General features: G+C 35.4%; 2 protein-coding genes across 2 annotated transcripts; one reads left to right on the top strand and one right to left on the bottom strand.

Moving 5' to 3' along the window:
* Positions 1-435: 435 nt before the first annotated feature.
* LOC134672722 (uncharacterized) lies at positions 436-3,682 on the top strand. Its single transcript, XM_063530669.1, has 2 exons — positions 436-869; positions 2,788-3,682. Exons 1-2 carry the CDS (start codon positions 555-557, stop codon positions 3,280-3,282), a joined length of 810 nt encoding a protein of 269 aa, XP_063386739.1. The 5' UTR covers positions 436-554; the 3' UTR covers positions 3,283-3,682.
* Positions 3,683-21,144: 17,462 nt separating this feature from the next.
* On the bottom strand, positions 21,145-22,568 carry LOC134672667 (uncharacterized). Its single transcript, XM_063530623.1, has 2 exons — positions 22,157-22,568; positions 21,145-21,604 (listed from the first exon to the last, which is right to left on the bottom strand). The coding sequence occupies exons 1-2, from the start codon at positions 22,538-22,540 to the stop codon at positions 21,149-21,151; spliced, it is 840 nt and encodes a 279-aa protein (XP_063386693.1). The 5' UTR covers positions 22,541-22,568; the 3' UTR covers positions 21,145-21,148.
* Positions 22,569-23,260: the final 692 nt, after the last annotated feature.

Below are 23,260 nucleotides of genomic sequence, written 5' to 3' on the forward strand. Positions count from 1 at the left end.
CGTGGGACGTCATGGCAAAATTTCAATAAAAATTCATCACTATGCCAATAGCACATAAAATTCCGAATAACTAATTACCTGCTTTATAAGAATATGAAAACTCTCTTAAGGTTGCGTTTACACCAGAGATGTGCGAGAATGCGTAGCGAGAGCGAGGGATGTGTTTGTTAAAAACCAATAGATTCACTTCATTTGTTTTAATTGCTATGCGTGTCTATTGGTCCTTATAAAACACCCCTCGCAACGCATACCCGCACATCTTTGGTGGAAAAGCAGCCGTATACTGTTAAAATCTTACGAACAAATGCCCAGCGAGCGAGCGGCAACGGAACGAAACAAATTCATTCACCCACGTCACCGAACGAACGAGCTTCGCCGAGCGCGCCCGAACGCCCGAACCTCGCGCCGGCCCGCCAGTCGCACCGAGCCAGCCCGCAGCGAACACGAACGTTCGCGCGTTTCGAATTTAGAATTCTATCAACCTTGAAAACAATTGTTTCGTTAAACAAGTGTGATCCGTGATCGCGGACGCCATATTTGTTCGTTGTCAGAACATGACAGAAATGGAGTGGACAAATCGTCTAGTCATAAGGCTAATGCAAGAATATGCGAAAAGACCTGAACTCTGGGATACTACAAACGAGCTATACAGAGTTCAGACAGCGAGATACGAAGCGTGGTCGGACTTGGCGGGGCTATTCGAGTGCGATATAGCGGAGTTGCGGAAGAAATTGAATTCGATTTTCGCGTCGCATCGGAGGGAGAAGGCGAAAGTTCGACTCGGGGGCAAGTCGACGTGGTTTTTGTATCCATATATGAATTTTTTGCCGACGCATCTGCAGAATAGTACTAATGATAGTGTTGTTGAGGTAATTTCTTTTTTTTACATACTTAGTTATACCTACGTTTTTATGTTTTTATCTTCTCATATCAATCAATCTTCGAATGATTCGATATAGAGGGCATTACGCTTGTGATACCGTAGCGTAGCAAGCGTAGTTATGCTACGGTATGCGCTTACTTAAAAATGTAGGTAGGAATATTAATAGAGAGAATTTTGTGTTTGTGACATTCATTATCCGGTGAGAAGATGCATTTTATCCACAAAATAATAAGATGCAAATTTTGATTTGGTTCCTCAAGTTTGTGGTTAACGGTAGCAAATTATGTTTAACCCTCGTGCCTAGAAACCCTCGCAACGCTCAAGATTTCACTTTTAGAACCATTCGCTATGCTCAATTTCAATTCAATTAGGTATGAAATAATTACAATTGCTCGAGTTTCAATATTAGCACAGTTAAACAATAACTTTTGCCCTCTTGTAAAATAAATAACAATTTTATATCTGGAATATGAGTAGGTAGGTATAAAAAAGAGTTCAATCATTACCTTATCGAAGCAGACACGTTCCAACCGGTTAGTAAACAGCGCATTAAACCACTATCGGCCTGCAAATTTATCACCACATGACGCACTTTCGCGCAATCGGTTAAACGAAATGATTTACTGTTCTGTATATTAGCTATGGACGTATAGACGTTGATAACAATGTTTGTTGAAAGTCTAGCTTTGTATGTAAAAAATTCTCGTTCTCATTTCTTTGTGTTGTGATTTATATTTTCTATAGTTCGTTTCTTTTAGCATTAGAAATAAGGTAAACAATCTTGATTTGTCTTTTGATTGAAAAACACATTTTGAAAATAAGTTACGGCAAATATGTAACAATTATGAATCTAATACGATCATTTATACGCTTTTGCTTTCATAAGTATTAAAGCGTCTTTCAATTAAAAGATATGTCAAGATCGCTTACTTTCTTTAAACTTCTTTCTAATGCTAAAAAAAACGAACTATAGCAACGAAAATTAGAACTTATCCAAAGTGTTACTCTATGGAACTTACTAACTATGTACCTAAACAAATTATTAAACAAAACTGTCAAAAATTATGAATTTACTCGGGACTTTTGTTTACGTAGTAGTGAGCAAGTTCCATAGAATGACATTTTAATATAAGATACATGTGGCTTTCCATCAGAGAAGGATCCTTATGCTAGTTATGCTTAATGTACAATAAGGACCAATGGAACCAATTTCTGTTGGAATTTCAGACGAAAATCTCCTTATTGATATACTTATTTATGTGACCTAGTTGAATATCTGTGTCTTTCATGTTATTTCAGAATGGCGTTTTAAAATTAGGTGATTGTACTTATATGTATGGTGGCAGCTACCTTCATGAGACTCTTAAACGATATAATATACCTATCGGGAGTATTGGGTTATCTATTAGCTAATATGTATGTACATCGATAATACAATGTTTGTTAAAGTCTAGGCTCTGGGATGAATATTCTATACCTGTTTGCGAACTGAGCGCTTTTGGACCCTGCCTTCGTTGTTTTTAACCGACTACGGAAAAGGAAATAGATTTACATTTTACTAGTCTATGGCGGTACAAAGTTTACTTATTGTATGTGACAGATTGAGTTTGTAAAACCGTTCTACAGTACCGTAGAAACTATAAGTACATATCTGTGGCCCTAGTGAAAAATGGTACAAGTCTCACGCAGCTTAGGAGTAAAAGGGCACAGGTGTTACTTGGAACTTATACCCATTTACAACTGCGCTGCTCGAGACTTATACCTTTTTTCACTAGGGACACAGATATATTTTTCACCAATCGCTAAAAAATATAACGTTTTTACAAAACCAATCCCTAGTCCGTTCGCCAACATTGTTCGAAATCTTCTGATGTGTATGTAACCTAAATTGTATTTATTTACAGACTTCAATCCACCAAGAGACCGAAGAGCCTGAACAACAATCTTCAGACGAAGACAACAACGCCAACGAAGAACAAGACGAAGTCGTTCACGAAGAAATTATCATCAAGTCAGAACCACAAACTGTAGAGTACGCCAGACCAAGAAAACGGTTCAGATACACTCACGCCACCCATAAACCGAGACTGACTAAGTTTGCCAGGAAAGTTGTCAAAGATAATACTAACAATAATTCTAATCTTGACAGTAAAGTATTAGAAACACTAAGTTTGCTAAGGAGATCAGATTTGACAAGGAAGAAAGATGAGTGTGACAGTTTTGGTGAATATATAGCTATATCTTTAAGGAAACATGATGAAAGGACGCAATCGATGATAAAACAAGCTATAAATAACATATTGTTTGAGCAGGAGATGAAGAAATATAGCGTGGGGCAATATGCTGTAGTCATTTCAGGGGTTGATGAGAATCCTCTTATTTTGAGTGATGATAAGTAATCTTTAGGTTTAAATAAAAATTCAAATAATAATTAGAGTCCTTCTAAGCTAACTTTGCACTGACTTGAAAAGAACAAAGTGGTGGAGTGTCGTTATTTTAAAAGATATTTGACATTAAGAATGACATATCAAACTTTGTCATTGCAAATGCCATGTAACGGGCGTTTTGTTGGCTTTATCCACGTGACAAAATAATAGTCACTTTTTAACACCGCGGGATAGAAAGTGACGGATACCGTTTTATCACGCTTTCCGACAAAAACGAACATCATATCCGTACAGAGCTAGCTTCGTCTGCCATTATTTCATAAATACTATTGTTTATTATTAGGCCAAGCAATAAGAAGTTATAGAGGGAAATGCTAGGAACACAATTTTTGACTCCGTAACTTTGTTTGGGCTAGTTAGGAGGTTAACATATCAAAAGTCCCCGGCCGTAGCCCCGGTGCTGGGGGGTAGAGGGGGGTAAGAAGGTCTCATTTTTCGGTTTTTCACTTATATCTTGGAAACTTTGCGTCTTAGCGACATGACTACTAAGACAAACCAAAAGCTGATAAAATTTGTTACAAGTTTTATTCAGTCAAGTTTTTCAATATCTTGAATAGTTTTTGAGATATCCGCTCTTGAAAGTTTATTTAGGGCTTTCAATTTTATCTTGATATCTACATTAGTGACGCTGCTAGACCGTGTTTGGTATCATTTTCGTGTAAATCGGGGGTGCTGAATTCAGTTTTGGTATCACATTGACACCATTCCTAAGAAAAAACATATAAACTTTAAACAAATACCTTTTTTTTTAATTCCTCTTCACGCTTAAACCGCTCAACCGATTTAATTGAAATTTGGTATACAGATATTTCGAGTCCCAAGACAGGACATAAGATACTGTTTATCTCAATAATCATCCTTTAAAGTTGTGAAATGGAGTATGGGGGGAATTCAACTTCGTCGACGAAACTGAATTCCTGAGGTTAATACTGCTCAAGGTAAGGTTTGAAGTCATGTTTGGTATCATTTTTATCTAAATCACAGATGTATTCCGTCCTAAATTTCATCTAAACCGGTTCAGCGGTTATTGACTCCCCATACAAACTTCCACCCCACTTTTCACACCCTCAAAATATGCTTTTGGTTATTAAAACTATCCTATGTTCTGTGTCGAGACTGAAACTATTTCTATACCAAATTTTAACGAAATTGGTTCAGCAGTTTAAGCGTGAAGAAGGATTTAAAAAAATATATTTTTTTAAATTTTGGTTTTACTTCGGAATAGTGTCAATGTGATACCATAAATGAATTCAGCACCCCCGATTTATACGAAAATGATACCAAACATGGCCTAACAGCTTCACTGACGTAGATATCAAGATAAAATTAAAATCCCTAAATAAACTTTCAAGAGCGGGTATCTCAAAAACTATTCATGATATCGAAAAACTTGACTGGATAAAACTTGTAACTAATTTTATCAGCTTTCGGTTCGTCTTAGTAGTCATGTCGCTAAGACGCAAAGTTTCCAAGATATCAATGAAAAACCAAAAAATTCGACCTTCTTACCCCCCCTACCCCCCAGCACCGGGGCTACAGCCGGGGACTTTTGATATGTTCACCTCCTAACTAGTTCAAACAAATTTACGGAGTCAAAAATTGTGTTCCTAGCATTTCCCTCTACAACGTTTTTTGAGCATTCATTTCTTGACCTATATAACTGTATTCCAGTTTACAAGTAGCCAGGGGTTGGCTATTTAATTTACATTTTAATTCATTAAAAAACAATTTACAATTCCTTACCCTGGGCCCTGGGTAAGCACGCAGATGTGCGCTAATATTTTCCTGTTACATTTAAATCAAAAATTACATTTTAAACCATTCTAAATAAGCACAATTTCATTGCCCTTTAATTGAAAAGATTAATAAAACAGAAACATTAATTAAACGACTGTTAAGAGGAGAAATCATTAATGTGAAGATCATTTCCTTTAAGTGATGAGTAAAGTACGTACCTACTTGTAAAAACTGTTGTATATTCTAAGCATTTTTTAAATAAATACCTAATTCCAGTACATAAGTATTTTCTTTTCTTAGCAACAAAAAGAAACATGATTCTTGTAATAATTGATGCAAGACTAGAAATTAAAAGCACATTAGAGCAATACCGAATAATTGCTGATGCATATAAAACAGCAATGTTTTACAGTACAAAAGATTATATAGTTACATGAAGCATAAACATAGATTTGTATCTCCCAGAGCTCCTGGCAACAGTTCTTCAAAGTTATCGATACATTCGCGAATCAATGCCAGTCACGCATCAACCAATTCATTCCATATTTTTTTCTATCGCTCGGAAATCTAGTTCCACTTGCCTACGTGTTTCGAGGCACGGTGTATCGCTTCTACCGATATCATCAGCACCCTATACAATAGCGATAATTTCATTTATTTCGTCATCCATTGCTGCCAGTTTTTCCTCATCTAAATCTACTTTAACATTCAAGTTGCCGTGTATAACGCTGATTCTAATTTTTCCATTTATAATTTGATAGTTGCAGCACAATTTTATTCCGAAACTTCTTTACTTTCTATTCTTCCTAGAAGTTTCGTTTCGATTGCGGTATTTAAAGCAAGAGCTAGTATAGACTTTTCTCTGACAGCAGCAATGGATGCATCATTAATAGTTAGAACAGGTAATTCATCAAGCATGTTATTTACGCTATTAGCGGCTAAGTGGTGCATTAGAGCAGACATCACGCCACCTCACGTCATTAAACTGGACAGCGACTAGTGCACTTTTTGCTGCAATCTACAGTCAATTTGTATGCATTTAATTCTGCCTGGCCCGGTAAAGAATTTTCCTCGTTTTTACTTTTGCAAATATCCGTTATAATTGGATATTCTTTATGTTTACTTCGTGGGAAAATTGTGGATTTCACGGTTTGTGAAGAAGGGGGCGGAATGTTTGATGGGAAAACTATAGGCCCTACAATCATGGTTTGTGTGATTCTGATGGAATACTATATGATTGAGGATAGAATGAAGCCATCACCGGCGACAAGTAAACGATAATTTTCTGCTTCGATGAACTCCCATAATAGACAATTTGGTAACTTCAATCAAGCCCTAATCAAGAAATTGTCTTACGCGTTGGAAATAAAGTATAAATTGCTTTATCTATTTAACAAAGATGTCTCATAAGAAATTTCAGACTATAATGAGGGAGCCTGTCTCCATGTTATTTGCTGATTACAGTTTTAATTCTGCTTCCCTTTAAATTACCTTGAGGGGAATGACATTACGGCACAAAATGAAGAGCTTCTTCATGTCAATAGTCAATTTATTAGCACGCTGTAAAAGACCCTTCATTTGGATAAATTATTTTGGCAAATACCTAAGTAAAATATGAAATGTCTCTTGGAATTGGAACGTAGGTATTTCATGATTCATATTACAGCTGATTTTGTTTCTATCAGTTCTTTTTACACTTTAAGTTATTTAATTGAAGGTTCTTTTGAGCTAAACAGGATATCAAGCGGTGATTTCGACACAATTATTACCTAACTCTTGATATTTTCTTAGGTAATAGTGGATAAAGTGTTCAAAATAGTTTCTGTCCGCGATTTTTTCTACTTGGAATGATGATGATTGTTGAAAACTAACCTATGTTCTTCCCGTAACAATAAAACAGACAGACTAACTTTGGCATTTATAATTTTAGTACGGATATAGCGTGCCCAGTTCATTTTGAAATTTACTCACTTGGAAATATTTGCTTCCAAGTGTACATAGAAAACTAGTGCACCTCTAATAGAAGGTCAACAGAAAACATATCAGATTTTCCTCATACAAAATATTCCACTTCCATTCATCACATGGAAACCGCAATTGCAGGCTGATGCAATCCATCCATGCAATTATAGCTGTAGCTATGCACTGTCCGACAAACTTAGCTTTACCGGTCGAAAAATCTAGAAACAAACGCTACATACAACATTTATCCACTCAAATAGTCTTAAGTCACGTCTTGTTTCAATCAATTTTGAATCATAAGTGTTACGCGTTTGAGTATACATTTTATCATCAATCGACTGCTTTGATGCAGTTTCGTTTCGCACGCATATAGCTCGACGGAATCGCTCAGTACTAAAATGACTTAGGATCATGAAAAGCTTGAGGAACATAAGACTTTTAGTGTTAAAAATGGTATGGCTTCAGTAGTTGCTCAACTGAAAGCCGAAGTTGGTGTTCTGCACAGACTGGTTGACGGCAATGACTCAGTTTCAAGGGCAGAATCAGCAGAAGTTTGTGGGCAAGGCCACTCCCACATGGATGTGAAGAAAACGACTGTTGCTAATTACGTTTATTACCCACAGTCAAGATCAAGGTCGAAATGGAAGTGATTTTTTGAACAAAACTTTACTGTACACTTTTTAAAAGATTAAATTAATTTTTGGACCTGGACTCATTTTGTGGCGGCTGGCGGAAGCATGCACACAGCCGTGACGAGTGGCGAAAGACAGGGGAGGCCTTTGCCCAGCAGTGGGACACAATATAGGCTATTTAAAAAAATAATAATAATTTTTGCCTGACTGCTAAAGGAGGGTTTATATATTTCAAAGGCATGTATTTATATAAATCTTTGAATTAGCTCGGCCCACATCCTACACCGTCTGATGGATTACAAATTGTTATTAGATTCATCTCAGTTGTGGGAGTGACTTAGGGTACATAAATAGCCTAAACTCAGTCAGGTTTTTAATTAATTTGACTTTTTCGAATTCACATTTAAAGAGTACATTATTTTTCGAAAATTTAGATTTTATATGATAGTTACTTGTACAATCTGTAATTAAATAACTTTTTATACTTATTTTTTTTGTCACGGTGTTAACGTAGGTACCAAAATTTTTAAATCGTTGCATACTTTAAAAACGCGATTAGGTGTGAGCAACAAAAGTTACTAAGCGGGCCGTGTGTTCAAAATTTGACGCGAGTTTATTGTTAAGAGAATAAGAGCGTGTCAAGGTAATTTTGAACACCTCGCCCGCTAAGCAACTTCTGCTGCTGACGTACTACTCAAAATGTTACTATAGTGACTAGGACTAGACATGTTCTTTCCCTGTAGGTTAGGTACCTAACCTTAATATCACCAACCAAAAGTTAAGTACATAACTCCGAAAATGCATTGTTAGGTTTATAAAGAGAAACTGCAGTCTCATGAATATACTAATATGAGTCAAGTAGTTATAGGTAGGTATGCCTAACAATAAAGACCACAATAACACCAGGTGGGGTAATCAGAGCGGATCGACCTTCTTGGCATCAAATTACCTACTCATTTAGTGCATGTATATTCGAAAGGAATCACTAAGTATACTTAGTGTAATTTTTTGCATTTGTTGCAATTATTTGGTTTTTGCAAGTTTTTGGTATGTATACTATTAATGTAACTTGCCTTTAGGGCCAATCCTTATTTTGTTGTCGTTACATTTGGATTTAAATTGTTTTGTTTGAAATCAAAACTTGTTCCGTACAAAACTGTATGTGCCTATGTAATTTTCCGTTGAGTTCGGAAAATATCATAACTCAGAATCAGCATTTATATTTATGTAATTCTCTGTCTGTATCCATCAAACTGATAAAAACCTGATTAAAAATAATTCGACAGCAAAATGAAACTCGGCCCTTAAAGGCTTTTCTAACTCAGCAAAACATCTACTTTTCCATTAGACCAGTTTCTAATCAGGATTTTATTGCAACCAGGAAAATATTTCCACCTGCACAAAGGAAGACGGAAAGTTTCAGTTCTACGGAAGTATTGAATAACACCATTGTTCATGTCATTAAGTTATTCAGCCATGTGTCATTATTATTTCCCTGTATCGTAAGTGATAAGGAAAATGCAATTGCATCATGTTTACATGACCTGACCTGGGCTGATCCGGAGATGGTGCAAAAGTGTAGCGAAAGTCGTCATGTAGGATGATTAGACTGATTAGACAATAGACACAACAATAATAGATAAATGTTACCTACTTCTTATTACTATCGATACTAGACGGACAGTCATGATTAACCTTTTATGTGGGTGTGCCAAAAACCTCAGATCAAAGGAACTAAAGAGTTTTAGCCTCAGCTGTGCTGAAAAGAGCAGAAAATTCGTTCTCGAAAAATAAATGCCAAAAGGATGACTAAAAATTCGGTCAGGATCATTTGCGGACAATATGTTGAATAAGTAGATTGTGACAGTTGATATATGAATGAGGAGGAATAAAATGTAAATCTAAAGAAAAATGTTTCGTGTTATCAACAACGTATTGGTTATGACTTAAAAAAATAGAGGTAGGTTTACTGAACTTACTGGTACACTTACATTAAATAGTTGTATGTTTTGAACTAAACTGCAACATAAGAGTGATGGGTGTGTTTGACCTCAGTGAACTCAGTCTGTGCTAATGATAGATAGCAGGGTTGAAGGTGCAGCACGTTTACTATTAGATTAGGTACTCTGCTTTTCTTTAAAAATGTCAAGGTCAAAAGTAAGAAATACTTTTGCTAATAAGAAAATGTTGTATGAAAGAAAACCGATGTATAAATAAATAAATAATAATCGTTCCATGATAAAAGCTATTTTCAGTATCAAGCTAATCGGAAGACAGTCCACTGTGAGGAGAAGAAAGAGAAGTTACAAAAAAAATGTTGACAAGCTGATTTTATTTTGTTATGATAACATGGACGTCACGACTGTCACGAGTATGTATCAGATAGTGAAACTGTGTAAGCAGAGTAAAATTGTAAACACAATATCAATCAGTCATTTTATCAAAGGTGCAGAAGATTTGTTTTCCCAGCTAAGAGTTATGGTTCCCTAGTTAATTGGCAGTAAAAAATGTCATAAATTTCTAGGAGAAGATTAGACAAGATTACCTATTCAATTCATCTTCATTACTATGTTTTGTTTTACCTGACTATCGTTTGTTTGAGTAAAACGTTGCTTTTCTAGCATTTTGATCCAAAACATAAAAGTTTACCAGCAAATTCATAAAATTACATTGTCTCGTTAAGCAACAAAACCTACCTGTGATTTTCCCTACCTAAGTAGTCATTTCAGTTACCTTGACAAGTCTTGTTTAGCTAAATACCTACTCCTTTGTGCAGTAACAATAGGTCTCGGATCGCGCGGGCCAGGCAGACTTGCTGTCGCCTGCTATATATAGCCCTTGCGTAAGCGTTCATATATTATAACACACGATATCACACCTTCAAATCCTAAACGAAGGAAGTGACTACACCATCCATTGAAATATACACTTTAAGACTTGTATAGTGAGTCTAAATTTGCTTGTCCAATGCTGAGTCACGATGTTCTTTTGTTTTTGCACGGTGACATTTACAAACAGCAACAACATAAATTTACAGCTCACAACGTTTTTATTAGCTTAGATATATGATCGATATTGGTTTGTATTAGCTGTATGTGTATAGCATCGTGCGATTCACGAGTATTTCAGAAGCTCACGCGTCGAGTTTTAGTTATCAGGCCCCTGTTTCACCAACGTGACAGGTGCGACGAATTGTAAAATCACTGTTGCTGACGTCACAGGCATCCATGAACTACGGTTACCGCTTACCGTCGGGCGGGCCGTATTCCTGTTTGCCACCATCATTGTATTATTAAAAAAAACTTTATGATATCGGAAAAAAACAGATATTTCTCTTGCTAAGTTAATGACAACTTACTGACTGCTTTTGGCATGAGATCGCTATGTTTATGCCAAATTTCTTTCGGTCTTCAGATCTTGGAATTACATTGATGACCTTACGACAGTATGACGTAAAATAACAAAATGATTACCATCAATCTTATACACAATTTTTGAATCGCTAACTGAATCTACTTTTTATTAAAAACGTTCAAGTAAAACCTGTTTACAACAAGCTAATCCGTAAAGTTTAGAACACCTATATGTGTTCTTAGTCACGTAATTCATGAATAGTCAACATGTTTACAATAAATTCAATTCACCTTCAAAAAGTCTCGATAAAGGGGCATAAACATGTTTATGCCAGTAATTCTAAGCAAATAATCTATAATAATGGCCACCGATATCGGACATTAAGAGTCTGATGCAATAAATTTCTTTTTTTCGTGGCCTCTCTTAATTGTTGTTTCAAAAGTATTTTAAAACGAATCCAATTGCTACATTACATTTATCAAACTGCCATTTTAAATGTTTGTATCGTTTCCATTATTTAAGAACCTTCGTTTAAGATTAACTCTTTATTTTTTCTCAGGATAGTCTGAGAAAACTATATATTCAGCAAATGCACGAAATAAATTCGTTTCATTATCACGAATCATACCTCCCTAGCCAATTGGGGAAAACTGGCCAAGAGCATCATTTGGGAACCCTCAGGTGGCTGACGTAGCAGGTTTTGCAGTAAATGTGAGGCTATTTTCTGCAGACATCTACGCCAAGTTGGATTAACACTACTGAGATATAGTTTTGGATAGAAAGAAAATATTATAGAGGACAATAAGTTACAATGAAACTTAAATTAGAAAATACTGAAAATATAATTATACTACTTTTGAAAGAGTCAAAGTATTAAGTGCTTGAGAAAAATATTTCTTTTATAAAAGTAATAAATCACTAAAGAAGTTAAAATAAAATACATATGTATGATGTAGATCAAAAGAAAATAGAAATACATATTAAAAAGGAAGCTTTCAATGAAACTAGCACTAGTAAAGACTAAAAGTGTTTTTATGATTTCAGAGTTTTAGGTGCCTAAGAAAAACATTTCTATTAGGTTTTAAGAAATTATATATAAATCGGTGAACAGTTAAAATCCACCGTCTACTGACTCAGTCGACCTTACCTTAGTAATCCGTTAATATATCACAAAAGATATGTAATTTATTGAAAATATTCCTACCGTTATCATCAGGAAACACTGTTTTCCAGTACCTACATACGTGACACATTCAAACCCGCCATTGTTTACTGACTTCAACCTTGATTCTTATTTTTCACATTATGACATTTGGCGGAACGACCAAAATCACTTTACCTCTCTTTGCAATTGGTCTCTATCATGTCAAAAGTCATAATATTCTGGGCACGATAATCACATTATGCGATAATAGATATGGCTGGAGAAGTATGAAAACAACATTTTCCGTTCGTTAGATTTTGCATTATTTTATGAATTGGCGATAATGAATCAAATATACCTAGTGTATTGTTTTTGCAGTTTTCCTTCCTATTTAAACTTTATATCTACAAATATTTGCAACTCGCTTAAATTATCATAAATTACCTCTTTTACCCTGTTTTTTTTACACTTTTAACGTTTTTGTTAATTTAACATCATACTAACTTTATATTTTCATTACTCCAAATATTTCATTCGACTTTGTTTATTTTAAACTGTAAATTTGTGATATTAACAATTAAATCCTCGTTATATTCATCATTCATCATCATCATTTCAGCCATAAGACGTCCACTGCTGAACATAGGCCTCCCCCTTTTTTGGGGGGTGAATTAATATAGATTACTCGTTATATTAATATAGATTAATTATCAACAATACCAAATCCAGCATTCAAATGAGCTACATTGGTTAGCCATATTTCTATCAACTCCTTTACTAGATAGATAACAAATGACCAAGTTATGCTAATCACCAACCCATTTGCGGATGATGTCACGACACGAACACACAATAATATAATATATAATGTTCTATTTACTTGAATTAGTAGACAAAAGCCCATTAACATAACAGGCTGTAATAGATAAGGCAGTTTGCGGTTTGACTAATAAACCTAGATTTGTGGAGTTGTCAAGTCAAGAACCACAGAGTTAATTTAAATTCTCATTGGGATTTTACTAAGATGAGAAGATGTCTATTGTAAATTGTCTTCTTAATGTTAACAAATTGGACGTAATTAAGGAAAAGATCCAATTTACAAATTCTAATATAATTGGATTTTATGACAAAATGGAAAAGTCATTTGTTTAAAAGACAAATTTTTGAGGGTGGATCCTTTTTACTAAACTACGTCCTATTTAGCAAAGCTTTGGGGTAATGGGGTAGATCATTATACTATGGTCTATATTTTTAAAATAGAGCTAAGAGTGCTAAAACTATTACCGAGAATTATAATAGTAAACTTCACTAATTAGATTTATACTTGAAAAGAAACAACTTTTACAACAATTACAGAAACCAATTTTAAAACCTTTTGAAAAAGGTCTTGACTTTGACTTCACATTTCAACTAAAATCCACACTCACTAAAAACTCTTCCAAAAAACCTGGAAAAAAGGTCAACAAAACCACAAACAACGCCATCTAGCCAAAATAAACTCTAAATCATTTCCATAAGATCGTTACCGAAGATATATGTAACGTGGTTTTGATTTACTAAAGAGTTTGCGTGTCAGGACCTTTGTCAGAAATTTCTTTATGGCTCGGTCAGTGCATTATGAATTTTAAAGCATTCTACTTAGGTTGAAATTTGGCCGAAGTGTGGTGCCTACGTGCAGAGAAACATGCAATCGTGGATGTATTATTATCAGGATATTTTAAGAGATGACGCTACGCGAAAGTTCTTTGTTATCTCGTATCCTTGTATTGTATTGCAATGTTTGTTTGTGCTTAAGCCACTTAAGCTATTTATTGCCGTTTTTACTGTATTGGGAAGCTGTTTATTGGAGATGGAGATTTGGAGATATAGGCAGGACAATGGGAAGTGGCGCCATGGTTATTTCATATCTGTTAAAATTGTCGTTAGCCAATTAATCTTCAGTAAAACGTCACATTTGTGCAATTAATTATATAAGTAGTCAAATACTGTTGTTGCAAAATAAACAACATAACTTCTGGAAGAGTTAAGATCAGATTTCTGTCTATTCCTTAGTTTGTCTGGAAATCTTTGAATAATTTTATTAAGAAAACACCTAATATCAAAAATATACCGACACTGTATAAGATGGGAAAATTAACAAGAATGAGGGTCATAAAACTGAAATATGGTAATATTATATTGATAATGATTATCTATCTTAATAGAGATAATAATTTATCTCTCGTTTATTTAGCACACGTGTTTTCTGTAAAAGAAACTAGGCGATATACTTACTTACTGATAAGTTATCAGTTATAACATTGAAGTAAGTAATTAGTGAACTCATTAGGACTAATGCCACGCGTAGATAAGAAATTGTACAAAATGTAGCTATTAAAGTTTTAGGGCAAATTAGTTAAGAAACTTATACAAATATTTAGTTATGATTGTCAGCTATTGATGTGATAAACCTAATTTTGTTAATTTTGTATGTAGAATATAAATGAGACGTGTAAAGTATATAATATAAAACACATATTTTACAACTGTTGTACAACTCGAAATTCTCATATTAGCTTAATTTTTAATGAGAATCGTTACTAACATTGTTAAAACTTTACAGAAATGTATGCATTATTTTATTTGATCACACACAACTGACATAAATAAATCTCAGTGTGCATATCTAAAAAAAAAACTTTATATCTTAACTTTATATCGTAAAAACCGCAAATATTGTCGTTAAGACGAAACTAACTCATAATAATGCCGAAGGCAAAACCTATCTAAATAAATCAATACGCATAGCTATTACCTAATAACGCATATACCTGCCAGCATTCCTATCGTATTAAGAGTCGAACCACAAACTCTCCATCATAATTTCGCTTTGTATCCACACATATTTGTTCCGCTCAAGATCATACTTACTCTGGTCAGCTTCAACACTCGCCTCGCAACACCTCGGGAATAATCGGCCTGCATCACGCCACTCGGTCCTTCACCTCATCTGTTCTGCTCACCCACACTATAATGAATATAGTTCCTTCTCACTCATCGCCCGAGGCAAGCGGCACGTAGGCAGATTTTGGCTCGGGCTTTGTCTACGGTTTTTTGTAAGTTGCAGGGGAGGGTAAAAACTAGTGGGAACAAAAGATAATTTTATACGTTGATTAGGAGAGTACAGAATGTGTTTTTACGGTTCAGGATTCAATTTGAATAGTCTTGTAACTTGTAATAAATGCAATGTCAATAAGGTTTAACAACTGAAGAACTGTGTAGATTTTTTTTATTGATGTATTTCAATCAATGAGAAAGCATTACGAGGCGATTTAGAAGTGACTGTAAAAAGCAAAATTCAATAATTATAGATTATGAAAATGGTTTCCCAACCATAGGAAATTTTAAGCACTCTAATTTATGTGAAAGGTTTTGTAAAACTTTAAAGTAGACTACAGAATTGCTCGCAATTTCCCCCGACCAGACCATTAGGGAATTTAATAAAAGATGTATTTTATTAAACACTATATTTTATTCGAAAACTACATAAAAGAACACCTTATCGTTCAGTGAGAAAACATTTTCAACATCAAGTTAACTTACCTTACTTAATCAACCTCGGTCCTCGATTGCCGAAGGCACATTTAATCGGCCACGCTTGGAACTGATAACATTTAAGACCAGAATATAACATGGAGACAATGCAATCTTAAAAGCTTGTTATCTTGGGTTGGTGAACTGATAAGAGTGCATCCCTTGAGGTACACCCACTATTATGATTTCCAATTTCAGCATATGTACATATTTCAATTATTAAAAGTAAATTATTTATTATAAAAGAAATCTTATAATCTACGGATTATTTACAAAGGGTAAAAGCTTATACAATTGGCTTATATTCCATCGCAATTTAGACTCGTTAAAAACAAAATTAGAAGGAAGCATACAACTTCTGTCACCATTCCTATCCCTTACATCCATAACGTCCTAAACCCTACAAAGGCCTTTGACTCATCAAGCATTTCAGAATTATCGCAACTCTGGACAAACAACTTTGCCCCAATTCTGTTATTCTATTCCTGTAGCTTACTAAATACATATCTTAAATAACCAGTTGAAGTTTGCCTCTGAAAGTCTGTAAATTAGTTTAAAGACAGTTCTTTTTATACTGGGTACCTCAAGGGTCAGTACTCGGTAAATGAGAGGAACAATTTTGTTCGCTGGTGTACGTGATCTGGCGCTCGAAGGCGATAACAAAAAGACCATTTCCTGGCTTTTCTAATGGGTACTTAGCTTAACCTAACGATTATTTAAGCTAGTTAAGTTAGGCTTAACGCAGATTTATTCAGCTATAGGATTAAGTTAACGTTTCGGTTTTAAAGCAGTGTATCGGAATTATGACTACGTGCCCTTTCCATTTAATTACTGTATTTCGCAGTCGATGTCTTTAATGGTTCTTTAAAATAACATTTTGTGGCTTTTGATGACTGATGTATTAATTTTATGAATAACCACAGAATGGGTTTAGTTTGCCTCTGCAATCTCATACCTACCTTTTATGTTGATAACTATACTATTTTCTATTTAGCCTAAGAAAGGACATCTTACAACTACCAATGCATGAAGATGTTTATAGGGTACTTTATAGCTTTATACTACATAGCAATGAAATAATATCAACTAGAGCATTTATCGTTCGTCATTTACCTAATATTTTACTTTAGTATAACTCGGTGTGTATGCAAAGTTCTTTGTAGTCTTAACAACGAGCTATTATGTAATATGGTGTAAGAAATACGTTTTGATTTGATTTGTTGTTTGTGTCTTAAGTTAGTGACTTTAATTTATCCTTCCGTTATTTTAAATATTTATTTTTAAAATTACTGCACTCGAGAAAAAATATAAACGTTTAATGCTAAAAGGCAATCTCTACGAGTTCTGTTTGACCAGACCCAAGCGGTGCAGTTTTAGTAAGCTTTTACTAAACTTTTAAACTAACCATCCATAACCACGACAATAAATTCAACAAACTCCGGGACTCGAACCTACGTAGGTACATCATTCAACAGCAGGTTAACGTCTATATTTAATATGGCACCCGCCCAGATGTCATTCTCCTCAACCACATCTTATAAACCAGCATTCATGTGATCTCCAAATACATAAACTTGTTACAGATCTACGGTTTCCTTTATACTGGTTATTGACGATGTTAGCGATGTATTGAGCACAGCTCATGACCTAAGCTAACACAAATATAACACTTGAAACGTGCTAATTTGTTAGCCGACGTCTTCACTCATTAATAGAACATGTATGTGGACATGTTTATTAAAATAGGCAATTTTTCATCGTCGTGATCGTGACCATGGATAAAATAATAATATTTTAGTCGGTGTGGTGGATGGTCGGGATTGTCACTGACCAAGACAAATTAAATCGAGTTGTGTCGTGCGTGTTCAACACGGATCTTCAAATTATTTTTTTCCGAGTGCTAAAAGTGTATCATAATTTATGAATCTCTAATTCTTTGACACGGCCTACAATGTCGAATTAAAATGTGGTGTCATTACATACGTCTCACTCAGCACTTTCAGTTGTGGGAGTGACATAATATGGTAAATACCAATATATTATGTAGTACTTGAAGTTGCTTGCGAAGCCAAACCGCAGTCAGGTTTAGATTATTGCTTTTAATTTCTTTCTATGATTATTTGGTTGGTATTTGGTATACAAATTTAAACGTTTTCAAGAATGTCACCCAGAAATTTTTCAAAGATGGTTAGCAGTTCATGATACAGTCTATATTTCAATAACTGTTAAACTAGATTTATGGAAGACTGTACCTATATTATCTGCAACGCAGCAATACCTAGACTATATTGGAAAAAAAATATGTGTCTTACACCTAATCCTGATGATGAGTAATTGCACAAAAGATCCAGATGGTTCGAAGTGTATCCGTAAGGGCTACCGAAAATCATAAGATAAAATAAGATGATGAGTAAATTTGCACTGTGAGCTGTAGTGTGGGTACATTCAAGTTTTCAAAAAACCTGAGTAGACAAAAAATCTGTGTAATGAATTGTCCAACCTGATCACCAATTTACCGACAATAGTTTGACACTTCCAAACCCTACTTTTGCGCCGTATATCTCGAACAAAGAGGGAAATAGGTACCTGGCGAATTAATGTGTTAAGAATTACCTATAGAGAACAACCAGACAACTGAAACTGCGGCACTTAGTGTACTCGTAGCTCGGTCAACTAACCTTTGGTAAATTATTTTATTAAAGATGGGTAGGTATTCCTACTAATACTAGAATTAGAAACAAAACCCGGTGATCCCGTTCCCTCTTGACCGCTTTGGCCGCCAGTGTTCAGTGGTTTTTATTCGCCACTTAATTTAAATACATCAGTTCATTAAAAGATGCAAATGTAGGTTTTGACAGTACCGTGTTAATATTCATGCGCCAGCTCGACCTCGCTTCAACTGGCTTCAAGTAGGTAACAAACAGCGGGCCATAAACGTGTACAAACGTCTACAATGTTAACTTGCATTTCCTAGACCTTATTACAAAGGTAGAAGGTTCATCGATGGTCAGTAAAAAGTGTCGCTGGTACTAAGTTTGTCTGCGTCTGCAAGTTAATCCATTCAAACCTTGACTCCTCATTTAATTTAGAATTCTTCAATTTTGATTTTGCTTTTTTGAGGATAAACAATTGGTATCTAGATTTTGTATTTACCTACATTCTTCTAGTGGTTTTAACGCCCAATGTGGTTCCTAAGGGTGGTATTCCATCTGTCCAATGTCATTGCGTCTCACTTTCTCATTAAGCAAAATGTGAGACAAAGTATACATTGGACAAATAAATTGGACAGATGTATTCCTTCCTCATCCGCATTTCTGTTGCGATTAAAACATTCAATCCGTCGCTCATTTTATCAAGGAAATTGACAGTGACAAAATCAAAATCAAAATCAAAATATACTTTATTCATGTAGGCCTAGCAACAAGCTCTTATGAATCGTAATTAATCTTCTGACATTAAAATGTTAGGTAAGTAGTATGTTACAAAACAACATTTTTTCCTACTTTTCCGTGTAAAATTTAACTTGGATTTTCACATGTCTTATGTGTCATGTCATACATATTTAACATTGAATAAGGTCACGGTCGAAAGTGTCAAAACCTGTGTATTTCCAAAACGAGACGCTTTTTAGCAAAACAACAACAAAAAAACCGGCCCGGTTCGAGTCGGGCTCGCGGCGTACCAAGGGTTCCATAAATTAAGTCCGACTCACGCTTGACTGAACATTTCTAATAGGTTTTCCTGTAATCTATAGGTAAAGAACTATTTTGTGTACTTTTTTAATAATTTTAGACTTAGTAGTTTCGGATATAAGGTGGGTAATTTTTTGGCTATTTTCCTAAATAACTTCTAACCTATGTATTTTAAAATTATAAAAAATATATATTTGGAATTCTCAAGATGAGTTCTTTTTTATGATAACATAACACGATATAGTTTGAAAAACTTTATTTTTTAACTTTCTCGTTTACCCCCCAAAAGTGGCCCCCATTTTAATAACAAAACTTCCGTGAGACACAGACATATTAACCCGAGTGACCCGTTCTTAATATATTTAATAGTGGCCCCCATGTTTAAAATTAATTTACGTTACATGTCCGTCTTTATTGGGTCACCAATTTACATATGTGTACCAAATTTCAACTTAAATGGTCCAGTAGTTTCTAAGAAAACAGGCTGTGGCAGACGGACACACAGGCGCACGCGCACGTGTGATCCTATTATCCGTTTTTTCCCTTTGAGGTACGGAACCCTAAAAATAGCAAATTCCAATTGACATTGATTGAGTTTTCGACAGAGGCCGTAGTTTATTTTGTTTTAATTATGCTGTTTGACAGATGTCTCAAGCCTATAAATACACCTATGAAAATGGTATGTTCAAACATTTTCAGTAGATTAACATCATGCAATAGTGACAATTTGACAAATAGTAAAGTACTTACTTACCTACATTAAGTAGTACTAAGTTAAGTAAATAATACGAGTAGGTACTAGGTACCTACTAAGTACTTGCTTGGTATTGCTTGTTAACTCTTATCTTGTATCCACTCTCTGTAAAGTGGCAAAAATACCGTACGCTAGGCAAAAAAACATCTTACAACACACAAAAAACAACTTGGGTAATTTCTACCTAAAAGTCTACGTAACTAGATTGAATATCAAATGTTGTTATCGTCAACTGATCATTCGTGCCTCAGGGGCCTATTTTAGATTTAAGCTAGTTATAATTTCGTTTAGTTGTACCACTGTATATATATTGTATGTAAATAAATGATTAAAGAATCATTCGTTATATGAAAGGACAGATTTTCATATGTAAAACCCAGTCGCTTAGATCGCTTAGTCCAGTGATATTCGACGCTGCGACGAAAGAGTTATGTGTTCATTTCGGCCAAACTGTCTGCACTTTGAACATAATGTTATTATTTGTTGGCACATTTATTACTAATAATGTAATTTTAAATTGTTATGGCCGTTAGGTCGAAATTGAAGTGCTAAAATACTTGGGAAGTTAATAATGTAAATTAGAAAGAATAAGTTAAAAATATGTGTCCACACGGAGCTCTCCTTTTATTGCTCCCAGTGTGTTTGCCGCTAAACTATGACTAAGTTACTAATTTTGACGTTATCTATATCTAAAAAGGGACCTTATTGTCGATGGCGCTTACGCCATTATTGACAATGCTCCGATATAAATACAATGCCGCGAGACGCTGTGCGGAGTAAGCGCCATCGACGATAAGGTCCCTTTTCATAGACAATGTCCCAATTAAACACATTAGTCTTCTTTCCTTTAAGAATTGACAAGCGTGGTAATTTTAACTACATAATTATTATAACACATGCAAATTAAAACAACAAGGTTTATTCTTATCTTTATTGGAATGAAATGAGAAAATAATTGGACAAATAAAAACTAAATACGAGTATCAGACTGACTCACTGAACCGTCTCCTAACCCAGACCCGGACACTATCAGACTTATCACTTTAGGCTGTAGCAACATCGCCTTTTCCTTCGGCATACTTCTTAACAACGACGCTATATACTTCCCGAAAGAATCATAATAATCTTCCTTCCTTTCGTTGGTTAACTCTTGTATTTTCGCTTCCAAGTCTTTCACAGTCTTAGCAAGATCGGTCTGGACAAAAGACTGTGATACGTCTCTCATTCTAGAAGAAGAGGAAGAATATCTCAAAGCGCGTCGTTTCATTGGTGGTTCATCGTCAGAATGGACGCTGTCATCTACATCTAGTTCCACGATAGGGAAGGAGTTCACGCTATCTTCCTTTATGCAGTAATCTTCGCTGGTTTGATTCGAGTCACTGTCAGCTCCCGCTTCGCTCTTCACTTGCTCATTCTCCGACACGTGCTAGAAAGAGAAAAAAAAAGGGTTATAGTAGTAGTAGTAAACTCTTTATTGTACAAAAAGACATATAAAAATAGTTATATAGTAGGTATATATAGTTTTCCGGTTTCATATTTAATCGTGGACGTCCACGGCCACACGGCACGTTTTACCGTCGTTTCCATGGGTGTCCATGGGCGGCGGTAATCGCTTACCATCAGGCACCCGTCTGCTCATTTGCCTCCTATATCATAAAAAAGACGCTTTTAGTTTCCCGTGGATACTTGGTCAGTAACGGAATATCGTGGATTTCAATGTCCACGGTAAATTAAAAGCGACTGTAAACACAATCTCCTGCTGTGAAACGTGTCATGCCGTAGTTTTACTAGATGCCAAAGAAATTTGAAACTTATAAACAGTAGTTAGATTTCATATTTATGTAAATCAGGTTAGGTACACTCGGCACCCGCTTGAATCCTCGCGATATCGGCTCTCATCGGTTCCGTTCGGCTACTGTCGTCGGCTCCTATAGTTTTACCTACATCTAAAATATCTATGGATTTCAAGGTTACTTACCGACGACGACAATGACTGGCCTCTCGCTGGCTGAAGATGAGGCCGCAAAAACGAGTCCATCTTCGAAAACCAGAAAACCCTCGGCCTGTACTGCTCGTCCTCGCTCAAGCCCATGCTGATACTCGACGCTATCTTCTTCAGCTCCTGGCAATATGAGTTCCTCAAATTCTTAAACTTGATCACAACATGGCGGGCTTCAAAGTGTTTAATATCGAGTTTCCGAGCGATTCTCTCAGTCGCTTTCTGTCTCTTCTCTCTGCATTTGTACTCTGGAATGTGTGTGTTCCAAAGGCACTGTTCTTGTTCGTAAAGCTCTATGAGTTGGAGAGTTTTTTCATCGCTGATGCGGAGGATGGAGTTTTGCGTTTGCGTGAATTCTGCCATGGCGGCGATACGTCCGTGCGCGAGCGTGGCCACGGCTGACTGCCGGCGGGGTAGCGTAGCGACACTAGCGACGCTCGCGGCGTGTGCGCATGCCACGCCCTTTTTCCGCCATCTTTGATGCCAGTTCACGCGCAGTTTTTGCACGTTATTCTAAGCTTTTGTTAGTCGATACGGAGGCAAATTCGAAATTTGGTCTAAATGGTGTTATTTAGTTATAATCGCGCGTGTGTTTCACTTGTATTTGTACGTACATTTATTGGTGTGAGTGAATGATACTGATACGCACGAGAGAATGATACTTAAGTACTTAGATATCAAAATGTACGTTCGAATTGGCCCCACAGGCAACGTGACTGCCTTATCACATTGTTTTAATAATTATTTTGTCCACATGTCGTTAATAAATTACATTATACTCTTAAATTACATGTTATCCAGAGTACTTATCTATTAATGAGCTATTATTTATTTTGCTATGCGTGTTATATCAAATAGGTACCTACCTGCTAATTAATACGTAGTATTTTATTAAAGTTACCTATTAAATAAGTAGGTACTGAAACGTGACCCTACAAAGACTTCTTGTTGTTTCAGAGTACTTACATAACTTCAAAGTACACGTTCTACAGTTAATAACACAAAGACAATATATTTACCTTGGTACTTTAAAAAAATACCTAGGTAAGTACTTACTTATTGTAATTAAAAAAAAACTTACCT

The sequence above is a fragment of the Cydia fagiglandana genome, chromosome 17, assembly GCF_963556715.1.
Source record: "Cydia fagiglandana chromosome 17, ilCydFagi1.1, whole genome shotgun sequence".
Classification (NCBI taxonomy): Eukaryota; Metazoa; Arthropoda; class Insecta; order Lepidoptera; family Tortricidae; genus Cydia; species Cydia fagiglandana.